This window comes from Xenopus laevis, chromosome 2S (genome assembly GCF_017654675.1).
Source record: "Xenopus laevis strain J_2021 chromosome 2S, Xenopus_laevis_v10.1, whole genome shotgun sequence".
In the NCBI taxonomy this organism is placed as follows: domain Eukaryota; kingdom Metazoa; phylum Chordata; class Amphibia; order Anura; family Pipidae; genus Xenopus; species Xenopus laevis.
In genome coordinates this window covers 68,089,456-68,106,254 of record NC_054374.1, presented here as the reverse complement: position 1 = coordinate 68,106,254, position 16,799 = coordinate 68,089,456, and the positions used below count along the sequence as shown (strand labels likewise).

Sequence of the window (16,799 nt, the reverse complement as noted above, 5' to 3'; positions counted from 1 at the left end):
CCCCTGAAATCCCATAATCATAGTTTAATTTAACTATTGTATATGTGTGGAAGTCAGCCTCTGGGCAGCTTGCTATTTTTATATTGTGTTGCCCCCTAGAAAGTTTTGGCTCTTTATTCCAAAGACTCATTCACAAAATTTTTGGTACGTAATGTGCATTCACTTTTATAATAATTTTACTTTTGTACCTTAGATTCCTCTTTGGCCCACTCGGAACCCCATCTCTGCTCATCGCAAGAAGATGATTCACAACCTCCACGTAATGAGACCTGGAGCCGTGCCAACAAGCCACTCTGCCGCCCATCAGCAGGCCCCCCCAGACTGGGAGTAGATGGAATAATCGCTTTGTTGAAGAGCAAGTGTGGTAATGGACGTGTAAACCTACAACCTGTAGTGAGGTTGATGGACATCATGAAAGATCTCAGCCAACTGTCCAGTGATCTACGATCTAGTGGAGTACGTTTGGATTGCACCCATGTTGCAAGCTCACCTTCGGACTCAGAGAATGCAGAACCTGGATTACAGTATAGTTTCTTCTCATCTCAGAGTTTGGCTTGTGGTCTAAGAAGCCCTGAGGAAAAGTTCTCTGAGACTGTGGAGAAAGAGCCAGTTCCTGTTTCTGCTAACCCAGACTCGATGGAATCTGCCAGTTCAGAAGTCTTGAGAGAACTAGCAGCTCTAGCTTGGATGGAACCTCAACAAACAGAAAGTGAAGGAGAGAGGGAGGAGAGGCTTGGGTGGAGATTGGAAGAGGTGGAAGAAACTAGATCCCAAAAGGAAGAGGCATCAAAAGAACATGACCATAGGGAAATTGAAAATGTGGGGTCTAGGGAGGAGCATCTCACTAAACAGAAAGATGATGAGTCAGGTGAGGAACCAGATGAAAGTAAACATGAGAGTGAGTCAGGGGAGGAACAAGGTGGAAGTAAGCAGGAAGATGATTCTGGAGAGGAGCAAGAAGACCCCAGACAAGGAGAGGAATCATCTGGAGATGATCAGGAAGAGAATAAACAAGAGGACTCATCTGAGGAAGATCAGGCGGAAAGTAAACGGGACGAAGAGTCCTCTGAGGATGAGCAGGATATAGAGGCTGGGGACAATGAGGCAGAAGAGCCAAAAGATGTCAAAATGGAGGAGCAGGGTGATATAACATTAGCCCAGGAAAATCAACTTAGTTTGAAAGAAGTGAGTATAACTAGACTGGATTCTGATCTGAAAGAACAGTCATCTGATGAGGAAAGCAGGGGAGATAAGGGAAAACACAAAGAGAAATCAGTAGAAAGGGAAATTCTCATGGAGACACAAATGGAGCAGTTACCCTGGATGCTCCCGCTCTTTTCTCCCTCAGTTGATAACATCAGAAGAATGTCCTTTTCTCACCGTGGTAGGTTTGGGCACAGAGGACGCAGGGGTGATAGGCCAGGTAGAGGACGAAGAAGAAGACCAGGTAGGCCACGATCTTCAGAGAGCCTTTCACGAGCGTATGTGATGCCACCCTACCACCGAACCTCTGAAGAGCCAAGGGCATATCGGCTACATGAACAAAACTTACATTTTACACACTCCATTAATCATCCCCCAACCATGGAAACACCTAAAGAAGAAGGTCCCCCCAAAAAGCCGAAGCGCAAGGGAGTCCGTAAGATGGTGGTTCGGATTGCAAAAATCCCCATGCCTATGGGTAGGAGAAACAAAACAAGCTACAAAGTGTCTTCTATCAGCAGTACATTGAGTGTTGAGGGAGGAGAACTGATAGGTGGATCTGGCCCAGGTCCTACATCACTTCTCAAAATGAAGAATAATGGGCGCAATGTTGTCATGGTGTTTCCACCTGGTGAACTCCCCATCATTCTTAAAAGGAGGCGAGGAAGGCCTCCAAAAAATCTTGTGTTAGCACGTGAAACCCCCCCAATGCTGCTCCAGCCTCCCCCGAAAGAACAAGCAGCACTGCCCCCTCCAACTTCCAAGCCTCCCACACCACTACCAGAGGGTGAAATGGTGAAAAAGCGGAGGAGAAGGAAACAGAAACTTCCATCTCCCCAGCCATCATATGTGGCAGATGCCAATGACAGCAAATCTGAATATAGCGATGTGCTGGCAAAGCTTGCTTTTCTCAACAGACAAAGTCAAACGGCTGGGCGCAATTCACCTCCCCGCTGCTGGACTCCAACACTGCCAGAGTCTGTACACCAAGCCCCTGACACTCACAGCATTTCACAGTTTCTTCACAGAGTGCAGGGTTACCGCAGAAGAGGTGGGCGTGGTGGTGGCCCTGGCCGGCGAGGAGGATGTAACAGCCATAACCCAGAGTTGTCCCGTTGTTCCTTCAGTGACTTTTTTGAGGGTATTGGTAAAAAAAAGACCAAACCAAGGTCTGTTGACCCTCTTAAGCCACGGAAACGGAGACAGCCACGAGCTGAGCCAGATCCCAGTGCTAAACCCAAGCGTAAGAGGAGATCACGTAAGAATGGTGCTCTTCTTGGTGAAATGGGTGGAGAGTGTAGTTTAGGCTATCAAGGTACATCTGAGTGGGGACCTGAAGGTAAAGGAACATCATGGCCAGCTCAGCTTTCTCACAGCCAGTCAGGTGGTAGACACTGCAGTTATCAAGGGCATGAAAACAGGGGATTTTCTGCAATGCACAGCGGATCCCCTAACAGACCCAGTTACTATGCAGGAGCTGGATCAGTGTCCCATGCTGAGGGTGGAGGGCAGGACCGCCACAGCCTCTTTACTGGGTATTTCCGCTCCCTCCTGGACTCAGATGATTCTTCTGATCTTGTAGATATTGCCACAGCTGCCCAGAGACAAGAAGCCCGCAAATCAGCATCAGTTTTCTCTGGATCATCTTCTTCTCCTAACACCCGAGCACTTCAGTCCTATCCCAACTCCCGGGGCACTAAAGCCAGTGCTCAAGAATCAGCATACCAAAGTTCAGCACCAGCCAGGCAGCAGTTTCCACCAAGTCGAGGTTCATCAAATTATGCAGCATTGAATCAACAAGACTGCCATGGCTCTGATGCCTTTCAGAAGCTGGTGTCTCGCTCACCCAACTCTCATCATGCTGGAGGTTTTGGCCAATATAGTGGTTTCTCCGGAAGTGCTGGTCAAAGTCTTTCCAGCCATGGACTTTTTGCACCCAGCAAACAGTATCCCTCTGGACCCACAGATTGTACAAGCAACAAGGACTGTAGTTTCTCATTCAGTGGAGGTGGTAACAGCCTCCCTTCATCACCAGGCAGTGCTCACAGTGGCACAGGTTTCAGCCAGCAACAGCAACAATTGCCTGTTGTAGGATCTGGAGTCAACATGTGCAAAAACCCCTTCTTTAATACATCAGAAGTACCCCCCTTTCTCCCTCTTAGGAGCGAGAGTCGATCAGGCACCTCCTCACCTGCCAATTACATGTTGCCTAAAGCTGCTGGATCACTCTTCCCTGGGGAAAATAGTCGTACCTTTCCAGGGACTTCAAGTCAGTGGGGTTTTAGGCAGGGTTACAGCCAGACAGATTGGGGACCTGATAGTTTTGGACAGCTGTATGGTTCTAATTTTGATTGTCACATGACAGAGTCCAATGTTATCTTAGACATTAGCAACTATACTCCTCAGAAAGCCAAACAGAACACAGACAACATTTCTGAATCATCCTCTGACAGCACACAGTACACACAGCCTGCGACTGGCTATCGCAGGGCAAACAGTGAGGCCTCATCTAGTGAAGGGCAATCCAGTTTATCAAGCTTAGAAAAATTAATGATGGATTGGAATGAAACTTCCTCTGCCCCTGGATTCAGCTGGAACCAGAGTGTTCTCTTTCACCAGACTGCTAAACCTGGTCGGGGGAGAAGGAAGAAAGCTGATATTTTTGAACCTTCACACCCACACCACCATCACCTGGGCTTCTCCTCATCCTCTCCTTCTTCCTCCTCTTCCTCAGCTGCTGCTCCCCCAACAGGCTTTCCCAATAAACGAGGCGGTCCGAGAGGACCAAGAGGTGGTCGTGGTGCGGGCTGTTCCACAAACAGGAAAGAAAGAGGTTCAGGAAAGGCTAAATTTGTCCCAAAACCACCTGCTCCACCTCCATCATCCTCTGTGGGCTCTATGTTCCAGGAGTCCTCAGACCTAGGATTGGACTGCTATAGTGGAGATAGTAGCATGTCACCTCTGCCCTCCCACTCACGGGCATATGGTGTAGGTGAGCGAGATCCCCCTTGTGACTTTTCTGGACCTTATTCCATGAACCCCTCTACCCCTTCTGATGGCACATTTGGTTTCCAGAGTGACTCCCCTGGGCTGTGCCCTCCCACAACAGAGCTAGAGCCTGGAAAACACTTCTCTCACCTCCCACCATCCGGAAGTGCTGCCTCTGGTGCCCCACATCCTCCTCCACCACCACCTGGCCTGGGTTATGAACATCCCATGCAAGACTCTCCTTTTTCTCCCAACTGCTCCCCTACACTTGAGCTACGGCCAGGGGAGGGAAGGAAGCTAATACCCTCTTCTCACTCATCCTGTGATTCCCTCAAACACAGTTTGCCTCCACACTTGCCCTCTTGTCGTGAGCAACTACCACCCCAACCCTCCACACATCACCGCTATGAGCCCCCCAGTTGCAAAAATGCTGCCTACTGGTACCCACCTCGCAGTCCTCCTTATGATGGAAAAGGGGGCTTACTTTCAGACTTTATGGGCAGGCGGGGGGAGGGAGCATCTTGTCTGAGCCCTCATATCCCCAGCCCTAAAAGGGACAAAGAGACGCTGGACATGATGAGAGGACACCACAGAGCCCCATACCCTTGTCCATTGCTCAGTGATATCACTCATTCCCCTGTGCAAAGAGACTCCATGGTGCAACTACAGGAGACCTATCGCTACCCAGCCTTTCCCCCCCAGGGACCCCCAGTTCTGTCCCCTCCCAACATGAAGGGCGGGTTTCTGGGACCTGAAAATATTCCCGAAGACAACTTTACAGTCACCTCCCTTTAGTGGGGTGACATGTCCGGAGTCATCAAGCGCAGCAGAGGCCAGGGGGTGAGGTGAGAATTTGACAGGGAAGATATGAAGTGGTTTAAGAAGGATACATGATTGCATTGTTCAGTTATATTTTTGTGAATGTGCTGCACATTTTCTATGAAAATATTCAGTATTATGTGTGTGTGTGTATATATATATATATATATATATATATATATATATATATATATATATATATATATATATATATATATATATATATATATATATATATATATATATATATAGCTGTAGCAAACATACACACGCAGAAAACTGTAGCTATAATGCAAACTGCCTAAATAATAGCCAATGTATGTAAATTTTAAAATATATATTATTGCATCATTTTACAGTGAATTTGTTTGTAGGGCTGTAAGTTTACTAAACATGTTTTAAAAATACATGTCTTTCAAAGTATGCTTGGTATAGTAGCAGTTTGCATTTAGCTATACTTCTTGTGTCTGATTATGTATTTTGTTTCTGCTTTTAATTTGCTTTTAACTGCTTCTCTCAATCACCGCCTTAAAATTAAATGTGATATATCACCATTTTTAGCATTTTATCTGTTTGGATAATACAATTGGGCCTTACCTGAGTAAGTCCAGGGTCATTGGTGGTTCAAATGGGGGGGGGGGGATTTGATGCAAAATTTTGCAACCTTTTTTGCATTTGTTTTTGTGATAATTTGTACTGTGATGCAAATGATAGCAAAGTTGTGTACATTTTCTAAACATTTAGTTTTAGGTAAATTAATTTTTAATATACTTCACTTCCCCTAACAGCTATTGCACACACTGGGGCTTATTTATAAACACTGGGCAGATTTGTATATGGGCAGCATCCCAAAGTACCCAGTTATTGACTGAATTTTTTCAGCCAGCTGCGGGTTGAACAATGAATTCAAACATTTGGTTGCTGCCCGGGTTCAAATTTGCTCAGTAGCCCCACTGTGTTTTGATTGCTACTGCATGTAGGATTAATGTTCAGATAACCACTGCAGATGATACCCAACAAATAATTAGAAAGCTCAATAAGTCAACCTTTTTGATTGGTTATTAAAAAGGAGACCATAGCTATACATGTTTTGAAGTGATAAACCCATGCAGGCCAAAACACATAATTTGCAATTCTTAGTGATGGAAATCAATCAACAGCGTATAGCAGAGTTTTGATGACAGCTACACTTGTTCATGTGTATAAAACATGAACATGGCCTTGCCCCTTCTTGATTCCAGTACTGTAGAAGTTTCAGTTGTAGCATTGCAGGGGCTTTTATTTTTGCCTTTTTCAAAGTATCCCTTCAAAGGTATCTGACTGATGCCAATGAACCACAGTGTGGTTTGCTGACCATTAAGTTATTACGATTACATGAAAATTTCAAGAGTTAACTCACCATTGAAAAAGAAAATGGATACCACTTGTTGGATGTGCTCTTATGCCAATTAGTCTTGTTTTACATAGTTCTAATAGCTCTGATATGAATCATCATAACATTCAGCCTGTCCCATAAGGGTAAAAATATAAACTACATGTTCAATTTTCACCCTTCCCTGCCTGAAGGTATTTCCCATGTAAATGCTTATGTAATACATCTATTGTTCACACCCCTTAATCCCTGTTCTGTTCACACCTAAGACCCAGACTGAAATTGCCCACATTGTTCACCTGTTAACACTCATACAAACTGCTGGAGTGGCACCAACACCCTGTCACTGTATGTAGTACATCTTAGAGTGGTCCTGATAGGTCTCCCTGTCTCCTGCTCTTTTCTGCCTGCCCTATGCTCCCTGTGTGTGCCATAATCTTCCTTCCCCAAACTCCTTGTGTTTACCATACTTTGCCTGCCCTATGCTCCCTGTGTGTGCCATACTCTGCCTGCCCTATGCTCCCTGAGTGTGCCATACTATGCCTGTCCTATGCTCCTTGGGTGTGCCATAGTCTGCCTGTGCGTGCCATACTCTGCCCTCACTATACACCCTATGCGTTTCATATTCGGCCTGTGTGTTCCCTGCTCTGCCTGTGGAACATACTATAAGCCTGGTATTTGCTCTGGGTGTTGTTCGCATTGAAAATTATTTTTAGGGGCCACTAAGGTGTTTAATCATGTGCTGGGAGGTGCTGTGTTATCAACAGAGGAAGAGGAGGCATATGGATGTAAGAGTATTAATATGACTTAACCTTTTTTCACATACTGTATGAGTGATAACTGATATTCCTGCAATGAGCACCAACCATTTGGTTTTTTGGTGTGCTACCACCATTAATGTAGATATGGTCTTGTGGTAACTTGGGTGTGGTTTAAAGTGGGTGTGGTTTAAAAACAGGGAGTGGTCAACACTGGCTTCCATTATCGGCCCTCCACCATTTAGGCCAAAACAATTCCGGCCCTCAGTACCACAGAAGTTGAACAGCACTGGCTTACGGCATCCACTGGCTCTGTCAGCTGGCTATGGGTTGGAAATGCTAAAGCAACCAATCCAAAGTGATCCCACCTGACTGCATCAGTATCTGCCATAGGGTGTGCATACTACGATCATGTGAGTGGGAAGAACCTCCAGCCAAGGAATGATGTTTTGATTTTGATTGTGGCTGCCAGAAGGTACATTTCACTTTAATACAAAAAATAGCTGGCTGTTAGGCTGACTAATGACTTGTTACTCATGTTATTATGTCAATCGCACATAATGGTCAAAAACTGGCAAATATAGCAGAACTTTTTACAGAAAGAGCCAACTGGCACCATGTGGCCTACATGAATAGCCTGTTACCGTTTGAAGCAAGGGTAGTTCACCTTTAAGTTAACTTTTAGTATGTTATAGAATGGCAGATTCTTAGCAACTTTTCAACTGGTCTTAATTTTTTAAGTAATTTTTGTCCTTAAGTCAAAGTTTTTCTTGAAAACCTTTCACCACTCATCCGAGCGGCTTCTTCAGTTCAACTAAAGCCACTCGGATGAGTGGTGAAACATTTTCAAGAAAAACTCTATATGTCCAGTTGCCTTTGACTTAAAGGGGTGGTTTACCTTTTAGTATGCTATAGAATGGTCACTTCTAAACAACTTTTAAATTTTAAAATCTTCATTATTTATTTGTTTTTTTTTAAATTATTTGCCTTCTTCTTCTGACACTTTCTAGCTTTCAAATGGGGGTCACTGACCCCATTTAAAAAACAAATGCTCTTTTGATTTATTACTCCTCTTTCTATTTAGTCCCTCTCCTATTCATATTCCAGTCTCTTATTCAAATCAATGAATGGTTCCTAGGGTGATTTGGACCCTTGCAACCAGATTGCTGAAATTGCAACTGGAGAGCTGATGAATAAAAAGCTAAATAACTCAAACCCGCAAATAATAAAAAATGAAAACCAATTCCAAATAGTCTTAGAATATCACTCTCTACATCATACTAAAAAGCTTACTCAAAGGTAGATAATTGCTTTATTCTACTAGATACTGTATATCATGACCTGGAAAAAAAGTGAATCTTCATAGTCATATTCCTCCTTTTCAGCATTCAAATGGGGGTCACTGACTCCAGCAGCCAAACTATTACGCTATAAAGTAACATTATTATTTTTATTATTATTAATTACTTGTTCTGTTCAGTACCTTTCCGATTCATATTTCAATCTGCTAAAATTCCAGACTGGAGAGCTGGCGAACAAAAAGCTTCAACAAGATTCAACAACTGTTGTCTCAGGATACTGCTACCTATATCATGCTAAAAACTAATTTGAAGATCAAAACCCCCTTTAATGTAAAATATTGCAGTGAATATAAAGCTGTGTAGAAGGAACACCATGGAGAGCATGGAGGGAACATATAAACACCATGTACACAATGTCCACCACTTACCTGGACCAGTCCAGGAAGGGTGAAATAATAACCACTGTACCACTACTAATTGGATTATAAATACAATGGGTAACCTGTTGTAGAGCATACAGAGTTTGTGGCCCGACAGCAGTAAGGCAATGGTTGCGTCTGCAAAGCTAAAATTGTCCAGCCTAGCTAGTAGACTATGTACACTGAAGAGAATAAATGCACATTTTATTCTTCATATTTACAGTGAGCTGGTAAATTTATGCTAAATATAATAATTTAAGTGTCTTGGTCCCTCAATATAGATTTTTATGTAGCATGCATAGCTAAATATTTGCAAACTATTTTTTGTAGTAGCAGTCTGATGTCATTCCCCCAGGTAAATGTGAGTATTTTTTTTCCCAAAGCAGGGCAGCTAGAGAACATCATTTGCTTTTTTATGACACATAAAAATAATATATTTGCAGGCTAACTTGTATGAATAATCTCTGTAAAGCAGCATGTAACCTCTTGACATGCTGTATATAGTACTCTTTGTCCCCTTAAAGGGATACTGTCATGGGGAAAAAAATTTTTCAAAATGAATCAGTTAATAGTGCTGCTCCAGCAGAATTCTGCACTGAAATCCATTTCTCAAAAGAGCAAACAGATTTTTTTATATTAAATTTTGAAATCTGACATGGGGCTAGACATATTGTCAATTTCCCAGCTGCCCCAAGTCATGTGATTTGTGCTCTGATAAACTTCAATCACTCTTTACTGCTGTACTGCAAGTTGGAGTGATATTCCCCCCCCCCAGCAGCCAAACAAAAGAACAGTGGGAAGGTAACCAGATAACAGTTCCCTAACACAAGATAACAGCTGCCTGGTAGATCTAAGAGCACTCAATGGTAAAAACCCATGTCCCATTGAGACACATTCAGTTACATTGAGAAGGAAAAACAGCGGCCTTCCAGAAAACATTTCTCTCCTGAAGTGCAGGCACAAGTCACATGACCCGGGGCAACTGGGAAATTGACAAAATGTCTAGCTCCATGTCAGATTTCAAAATTGAATATAAAAAAAATCTGTTTGCTCTTTTGAGAAATGGATTGCAATGCAGAATTCTGTTGGAGTAGCACTATTAACTGATGTGTTTTGAAAAAAAACATGTTTTCTGATGACCGGATCCCTTTAATATTTGACTCTGTAGCATAGTGTCTTATGTCAATTTAACCAAGCCACTCTCTTTTTCCAAGGCAAAGGTAATTCTAAGGAATTTCACCATATGGTAATTGGTGCCTTTATCAGAGTGTGAGATTAGAGCTGCCCTCTAAATAGCAAGTGTGTAAATTTTTCATTCTTATGGGATTTTTGGAATCATATTTATCAATGGGTGAAAGTTAGCATTGGCCATTTGATAAAAATCCCGTTGAAATGTTTCTGTGTTAAACTCTAATCTCACATTTGGATAAATCTACCCCAAATGTCAAGAATTTTGAAGTTGTTTTTAAATGCAATTGAAGGCAGTATCTTTTTTGAGATTTTGCTGATTTTGACTTTTGAAACAATGTAGCAGAAGGCAATTGGAATCTTGGCTGGAGGAGAGGTAACTTCTGATACATTTTTCCAAGGATCTGAACTAGAGAACCAAAAGGAATAAAAATCTTTTTAAAAAACCGGCCACCAATTGCAGTTACCTTTACATATAGAGTATCTTTAAAACCTTGGATTTTTTTAAATTAATAGATACAGTAAAATTGCTTAGAATCAATTTTCTTTTAGCATTCCCTGTAAAGCCATTTCTTCTGTAAACGATAAAGTTCATAGATGAACAAGTTAAAAGTTATTTACCTTAAAGGGGAACTATTGCGAAAATGAAAGTGAAAAATTCTGCATCATTTCTGAAATAATCAAGTTTATCTTCACTATCTCCCTCTCTCATCATCTGTTTCTTTTCATTCTCTCTTCATGCAGCAGTTGGGATATTCATTGACAGTTACATCCAATATATCTAATAGGGGGGCTGCTTTTGCCTAGAAGATGTATTAGAGCTCACTCTATTAAAATCACCAGACATCATGTCTCTCTACATGCAGAATTTGTGCAAAAGGCAGTTATTTTGTTTGTACTGGAATTAGTTATTTGAGTGAGCTCTAATATATCTGTTAGGAACTGTGCCGGGCCAAGCCGGCTGGGCGCCCTAGGCAACCCAGCCGGCTACGTCACCCCCCTCCCCAAGCGTTTTTGCGCATACGTGGAAGCGCGTACGTGCGCATGCTCGAAAGCGCACAATGAGGATGCTTGCTGCCGACCATGGAGACTCAACGCCCGTGCACAAGCACGTGTGCGAGGAAGAGCGCAGGTACGCGCTGAAGAGGAGGAACTGCTCATTGTGAGGAAGCAAGGGTCTGAGCTAGGGGAAGGCGGAAGAAGAGGTATGTGCCTGGCGCCCCTCCACCTTTGCGCCCTAGGCACGTGCCTCTTCTGCCTACCCCTAGTTCCGGCCCTGGTTAGGAAAGGAACCCCCCCCCATAAGATATTGGATCTAACTGTCAATGAATTTCTGAAACGCAACTCCTGCATGAAGGGAGAATGAAGAGAAACAGATACTGAGAGAGGGATAGTGAACATAAACTTGGTTATTTCAGAAACGATGCTGAATTTTTATTTGATTGTATTTAGAAGGTTTTATATTTCAGTATGATGAAGCTTCCATCTTGTAATTGCTGCTACATGTTCTGCGTATTTCCTTTATAAATGGCATGGTGAGGCCTAAACCATTATTGCAGTCAGCTCGCTAACTGTGAAAGTGTTGTTTCATTTTCCTTAGTTTAGCTTGGGTATGGATGTGTATTTCTGCAACTAAAACCTAGCTTTACCTTAAAAAATAAGTCCATGAAAGCTCTGAATACCCTTGTTTCCAAATGAATACCTTTGTATTGTTAAATGGTAAAAATATGGCTTTACTTGGGGAATATTCTGTCTGTAAAGGAATTCTATTAATCACTCACTTTATTTTAGTTAATATATGGCAAATCTTGTATTTTTCCCCTCTTACTTTGTTTTATTTCTGTGGCGCTTTCAGTATATCACCATTTTAATTGGATGCTTGGTCAGATGACCTCCATAGCCTTCCTGTAATGTCATGATAAAACCTACATTTTGCCAGCAGGGGGCACAGCTAGTCACAAGAGGACATACATGGAATTATGCATAGCTTTAGCTGGAACAGCCACTTAATGTTTCTAAAAGACTGCGTAGAAAAATACAATAGAATTAGCAAAGGTGTGTGTGTGTGTGTGTGTATATATATATGTGTGTTTTTTGTTTTGGTTTTTTTTGGGGGTTTTTTTGCACAGGGAGCTATATAAACTTTTAATAGCATTGGCTATCTTTAGTACAACAGTGATAAGAAACCTGAACATAATCTGCTGCTCCTTAATTTAAAAAAAAAAAAATGTTTAATAGTTATTGACCTTGCACTCTGTTTCTTTATGGCAGGAAGCAGACTTTATAATAATATATTTATCCTAGAAAATGACCCTGATGCATCCCCTTTTTCATTGCTGTTGTACTTTTGTCTGCATGTTAAAATTAATCTTTCAGTTTTGCTTAAATTGAAATTATAAGGTATATTAGTAGTGTACATCCCTTTTAGGACATTTGTGCCTTAAATACCTTGAGTATAAAAAAGAGTTATATTAATGGCTGCAGTTAGAGTCCATAGATCTCTCTATACTACTTATGTGGCAGAGCCAAACCCACATGGGCCCCAAGTTATTATACACTACCAGCAACAGGACACTGGAGGGTGGGCCCTGACAACTAAGTACAAGTTGCTTCCAACTTTAAATCTGGTTCTTCCAATTTTTAAATTTTAGCATAGGACATAGGTCTGACCACACCCCACTACATCCAATCATGCAGCTGATCTGCACAAACTTCACCTATCCTGTAACAAGCACAAACCATTTCAGGATCTGCAAATCTGTACTATTGAGGAGAATGTTTATTAAGGCACCTATAAGCACTCCCACCTGCCCCCCCTTAATGTTGTACATTTTCAGGACCCTACCTTTTGTTTTATTTCCTAAAGATCCCTGATTACCCCCTTTCAGTTCTCTTAAGGTGGCCATAGACGTAACAATTACGATCTTTCTTGGAAAAGATCTTTCAAGAAAGATTGTTTGTTTCAATACACATGTGTAGAGCTGAATCATCAGATATACAGGTAGAAACAAATAGAAGTCTACCTGTATCTGACGATTCAGCACTAACAATGGCTGATGTTTGGGTGCCTTCAAAGGCACGATCAAAATTTTCCCTCCAGCCCCAAACAACGAGCAGACAGATATCCAAGTCTAATGCCCATATCGATCGGCTCGTTTCCCACCATACACGCACGGAATATTGTACGAAAATTTGTTTTGTACGATATTATCTGTGCGTCTATGGCCACCTTTAGTGAAGAAGAATACATATGTGTATATATATATATATATAAGGTTGTGCAGTTTGGACAGTTTTGGCCTAACTATACTTGGGAGTTGACAGACCCCCTCCTGAAATTCTAGATCACGTCATTCAGTCTGTGTGGAATATTTGGTCCATTGTTGCTTCACATCAGTACCAGGAAAGTTTGGGGCAATGGGTTGATATTTGGCAGTCTATGTGGATGACCAGATCCACACTGTTTCTTCTTTAAAAGCATTTACGGTTAATTAACCCCATTTTTAAGAGGAAGACTCCATGTTGGCAATCTAAAGGTGTCTCTAAATGGGCCTATAAAAGCTGCCAATTCAGTCCTTCCAGACTGAGTGACCGAACATATCTGACCAAAAATCAGACCACTATAAAAATCCTGTTTATGTGAGGACCACAACAGCTTGTTCATGCAACCCTTGCCTCCACAGTCTGTATTCCTGTGCTTGTTTGGAAACCTCACCAAATAAGCAGATCTTTCAATGTCGGGCCAGCGTCAAGCTATACTGCTTACACATGGACCAAATTATAGACTATTTGACCATTTAAATCATTCTAGTGCCACCTTGCCTCACAAATTGATAGCCATGTTAAATGAAGCTGATCGGTTACATCACTATATATAAATATATATATATATATATATATATATATATATATATATATATATATATATATATATTGTCCAGTGTACTGTCAATCACAGGATTTGAAAAAGGTTATATTTAGTGACTAAACAACAATTGCCAGTACTTTGGACAATCTGTTAAATATTTTTTTACTAGAGCACCCAAGTAGTTTAATCAACTTTAAGGTGTGCTACCTGTGCCTACTGTTTTTGTGGTTTTTTTTCCTAGTGCTTGCTTCCCCCCATCCCCCAAGAAGAAGTCAATCTCCCCCCCAGTGAAAAATTGCTCTCAGCTATATCTCTTTAGCCTCTCTATATAGCTCACTTCCCCCTGTACCTCTTTTATCCTGTGTACTTATTGGCTTCCTCCAGCTCTTTTCTTGCCTCTCCCATTTTTTCTTCTGCTCCCCCCCCCCTCATATATTTGTTCTTTCTAGATTTTTTTGTTATTTGATTGGGGTGGATTTATTTAGGTTATACAATGCCTTGCAAAAGTATTCACCTCCCCCCCCCTTGTCTTTTTACCTATTGTTTTACATTCCAACCTGTAATTTAAATGTTTCTTAATCTTATTTTATGTGATGGGTCTGCACAAAATAGTTTAGGTTGAAGTGAAATGAGAAAAATATATATAAAAATAATTAAATAAATTTAAAAAAAAACTGAAAATTGGCATGTGCATATGTATTCACCCCCTTTGGCATGAAGCCCCTAAAAATCCTGTTGCAAACAATTACCTTCAAAAGTCACATAATTAGTGAAATAAAGTCCACCTGTGTGCAATCTAAGGGTCACATGATCTGTATAAAGTATAAACACCTTTTCTGACATGGTACCACAACAAACCTGCCAAGAGAGGGCCACCCACCAAAACTCAGAGACCGGGCAAGGAGTGCATTAATCAGAGAGGCAGCACAAAGACCAAAAGTAACCCTGAAGGAGTTGCAGAGTTCCACAGCAGAGGCCTCAGGCGGCTTCTTCATCAGAATCGGCACTGGTTGGAATGGCCTAGTCAAAGTCCAGGCCTCAATCCAATTGAGAATCTGTGTCAAACTTGAAGATTGCTGTTCACAAGCAAAAACCATCCAACATTAAGGAGCTGGAGCAGTTTTGCGTTGAGGAATGGGCAAAAATCCCAGTGGCAAGCTCATAGAGACTTATCCAAATCGACTTGCAGCTGTAATTGCCGCAAAAGGTGGCTCTACAAAGTACCGACTTGGGGGTGAACAATTATGCATGCTGAAGATTTCTGTTATTTTGTCCTATTTGTTAAAAAAAATAAAGTTGTAGGCATGTTCTGTAAATGAAATGGTGCAAACTCTCAAACAATTAATTTAAATTCCAGGTTGTGAGGCAACAAAACATGAAAAATGCCAAGGGAGTGAAGACTTTTGCAAGGCACTGCAGCCTTAATGAATCTGAATTGGTAAATCTAGGTTAACAAAATGCAAGCTATAAGTTGTCTAATACAAAATGCTTTGTTGTTGAGGCCTCTGGTCCATGGGTGTTTTGTAGCCCTACAATTCATTAATGCCACACTATGTCACTTTGTTATACATAGAGCTATGCTGAATAACCAGAAATTAGCCTGTAATGTACCCACATGCAGCTGAACCATATATACAGAACAGTTTTGTCTTTTTCTTTTCTTAGTTTGCGCTGTGCCTGTTAAGTATGTTTCAGGCATGTGTCCATTTGAAGTATAGCTGTACTGCTGCACACTGGATAAAAAGTTCAGATAGAACACTTTTTATCTGATCCAAAAGCACCTTTGATGCCTTGTTCTAATATACGTTGATCAATGATTTTTAAATTTTTTTATAAAAATGTGTTTGTAATATTTTTTTTCTTAAATCCACAGCTCAGACCCCTCCTCCCTCCACCGAAGCCAGAAGAAATGCCGTGGGATCTCCCTTCTGAGCCTGCACCCCCTAAATCATACGAGTGTGCTCTTCATCTTACCCTTGATCTCTGGGTCCCTTACCTTTTATTCTTTAGTTTATTTTTTTTCAGTTTTTTTTTGTTTTTCTTCCTCTTCACAAAACCAGCAAAAATTGTACATAAGAAATTTTTTAAATGTTGCAAAACTGTACAAAAAAAAGAAAAAAAAAAAAAGAAAGATACGAAGGTGGGGAGTGTGTGTGTGGGGGGAGGGGAGGAGAGACTTATCTGTTATTCCCTCTTGGTCAGCCACCTGCAACACATCAGCATCTCTGTTAAAGAAAGGGTTAAAGGCCCCCACACCCTCAGTACCCATAGTCTGTGCCACCCTCCCTCTCTCCCCCCCATCTACCGGCTGCACTGAAATTGCGTATGTTAAATCACCACCCTCGGCGGTTACAACTATTTATTGTAAATAAGGATTTCTCATAAATTGTGTATTGTCCAAAAAGTTTTGTGTGTTTAATGGGGTGTGAGAAATAATACAGGGAAATGCACACACAAGAAGGCTTCAGTGCTTGCAGTAGTATGTAACTACTATATTGGTCATGATCTCTGGGTACAACTGTGGGTGTGCTCTTGTACATGCTGTGTGTATTGTATTATAACAGTTTCCAAGGCTGCAGCAATCAGTGTGCATTCTTTTATTTCTACCTCTTTATCTTCACACTTTCAGGCCTTCTTGCCCATCTTTCTTTCTCTAGTCATGTCTTTTGCTCTCCATCCATGTACTGTTTGCCTTTAATATTTTCTAATTTCTTTCCACCCACCTTCCTTTTATCTCTCACCTTCATGTCGTTCTTATCTCACACACCACCTGCCTTCCTTTTATCACATAAATCTTAATTTTACCTTCCATATTTTCTTTCTTTTTTTTCAGTCACTTCCCCTTTTAGGCTTTTTTCCCCCCCTCTGACACCTTACTTCTTG

General features: G+C 41.5%; 1 protein-coding gene across 1 annotated transcript in view; it reads left to right on the top strand.

Annotated features, from left to right (window-relative positions):
- Positions 1-16,320, top strand: part of ahdc1.S (AT-hook DNA binding motif containing 1 S homeolog) — a 63,425-nt gene extending 47,105 nt beyond the window's left edge. Inside the window, exons 4-5 of the mRNA XM_018249452.2 lie at positions 194-5,036; positions 15,790-16,320. Coding sequence (XP_018104941.1) covers positions 194-4,986 — 4,793 coding nt within the window. The 3' untranslated portion in view covers positions 4,987-5,036; positions 15,790-16,320. The remainder of the gene's footprint in view (positions 1-193; positions 5,037-15,789) is intronic.
- Positions 16,321-16,799: the final 479 nt, after the last annotated feature.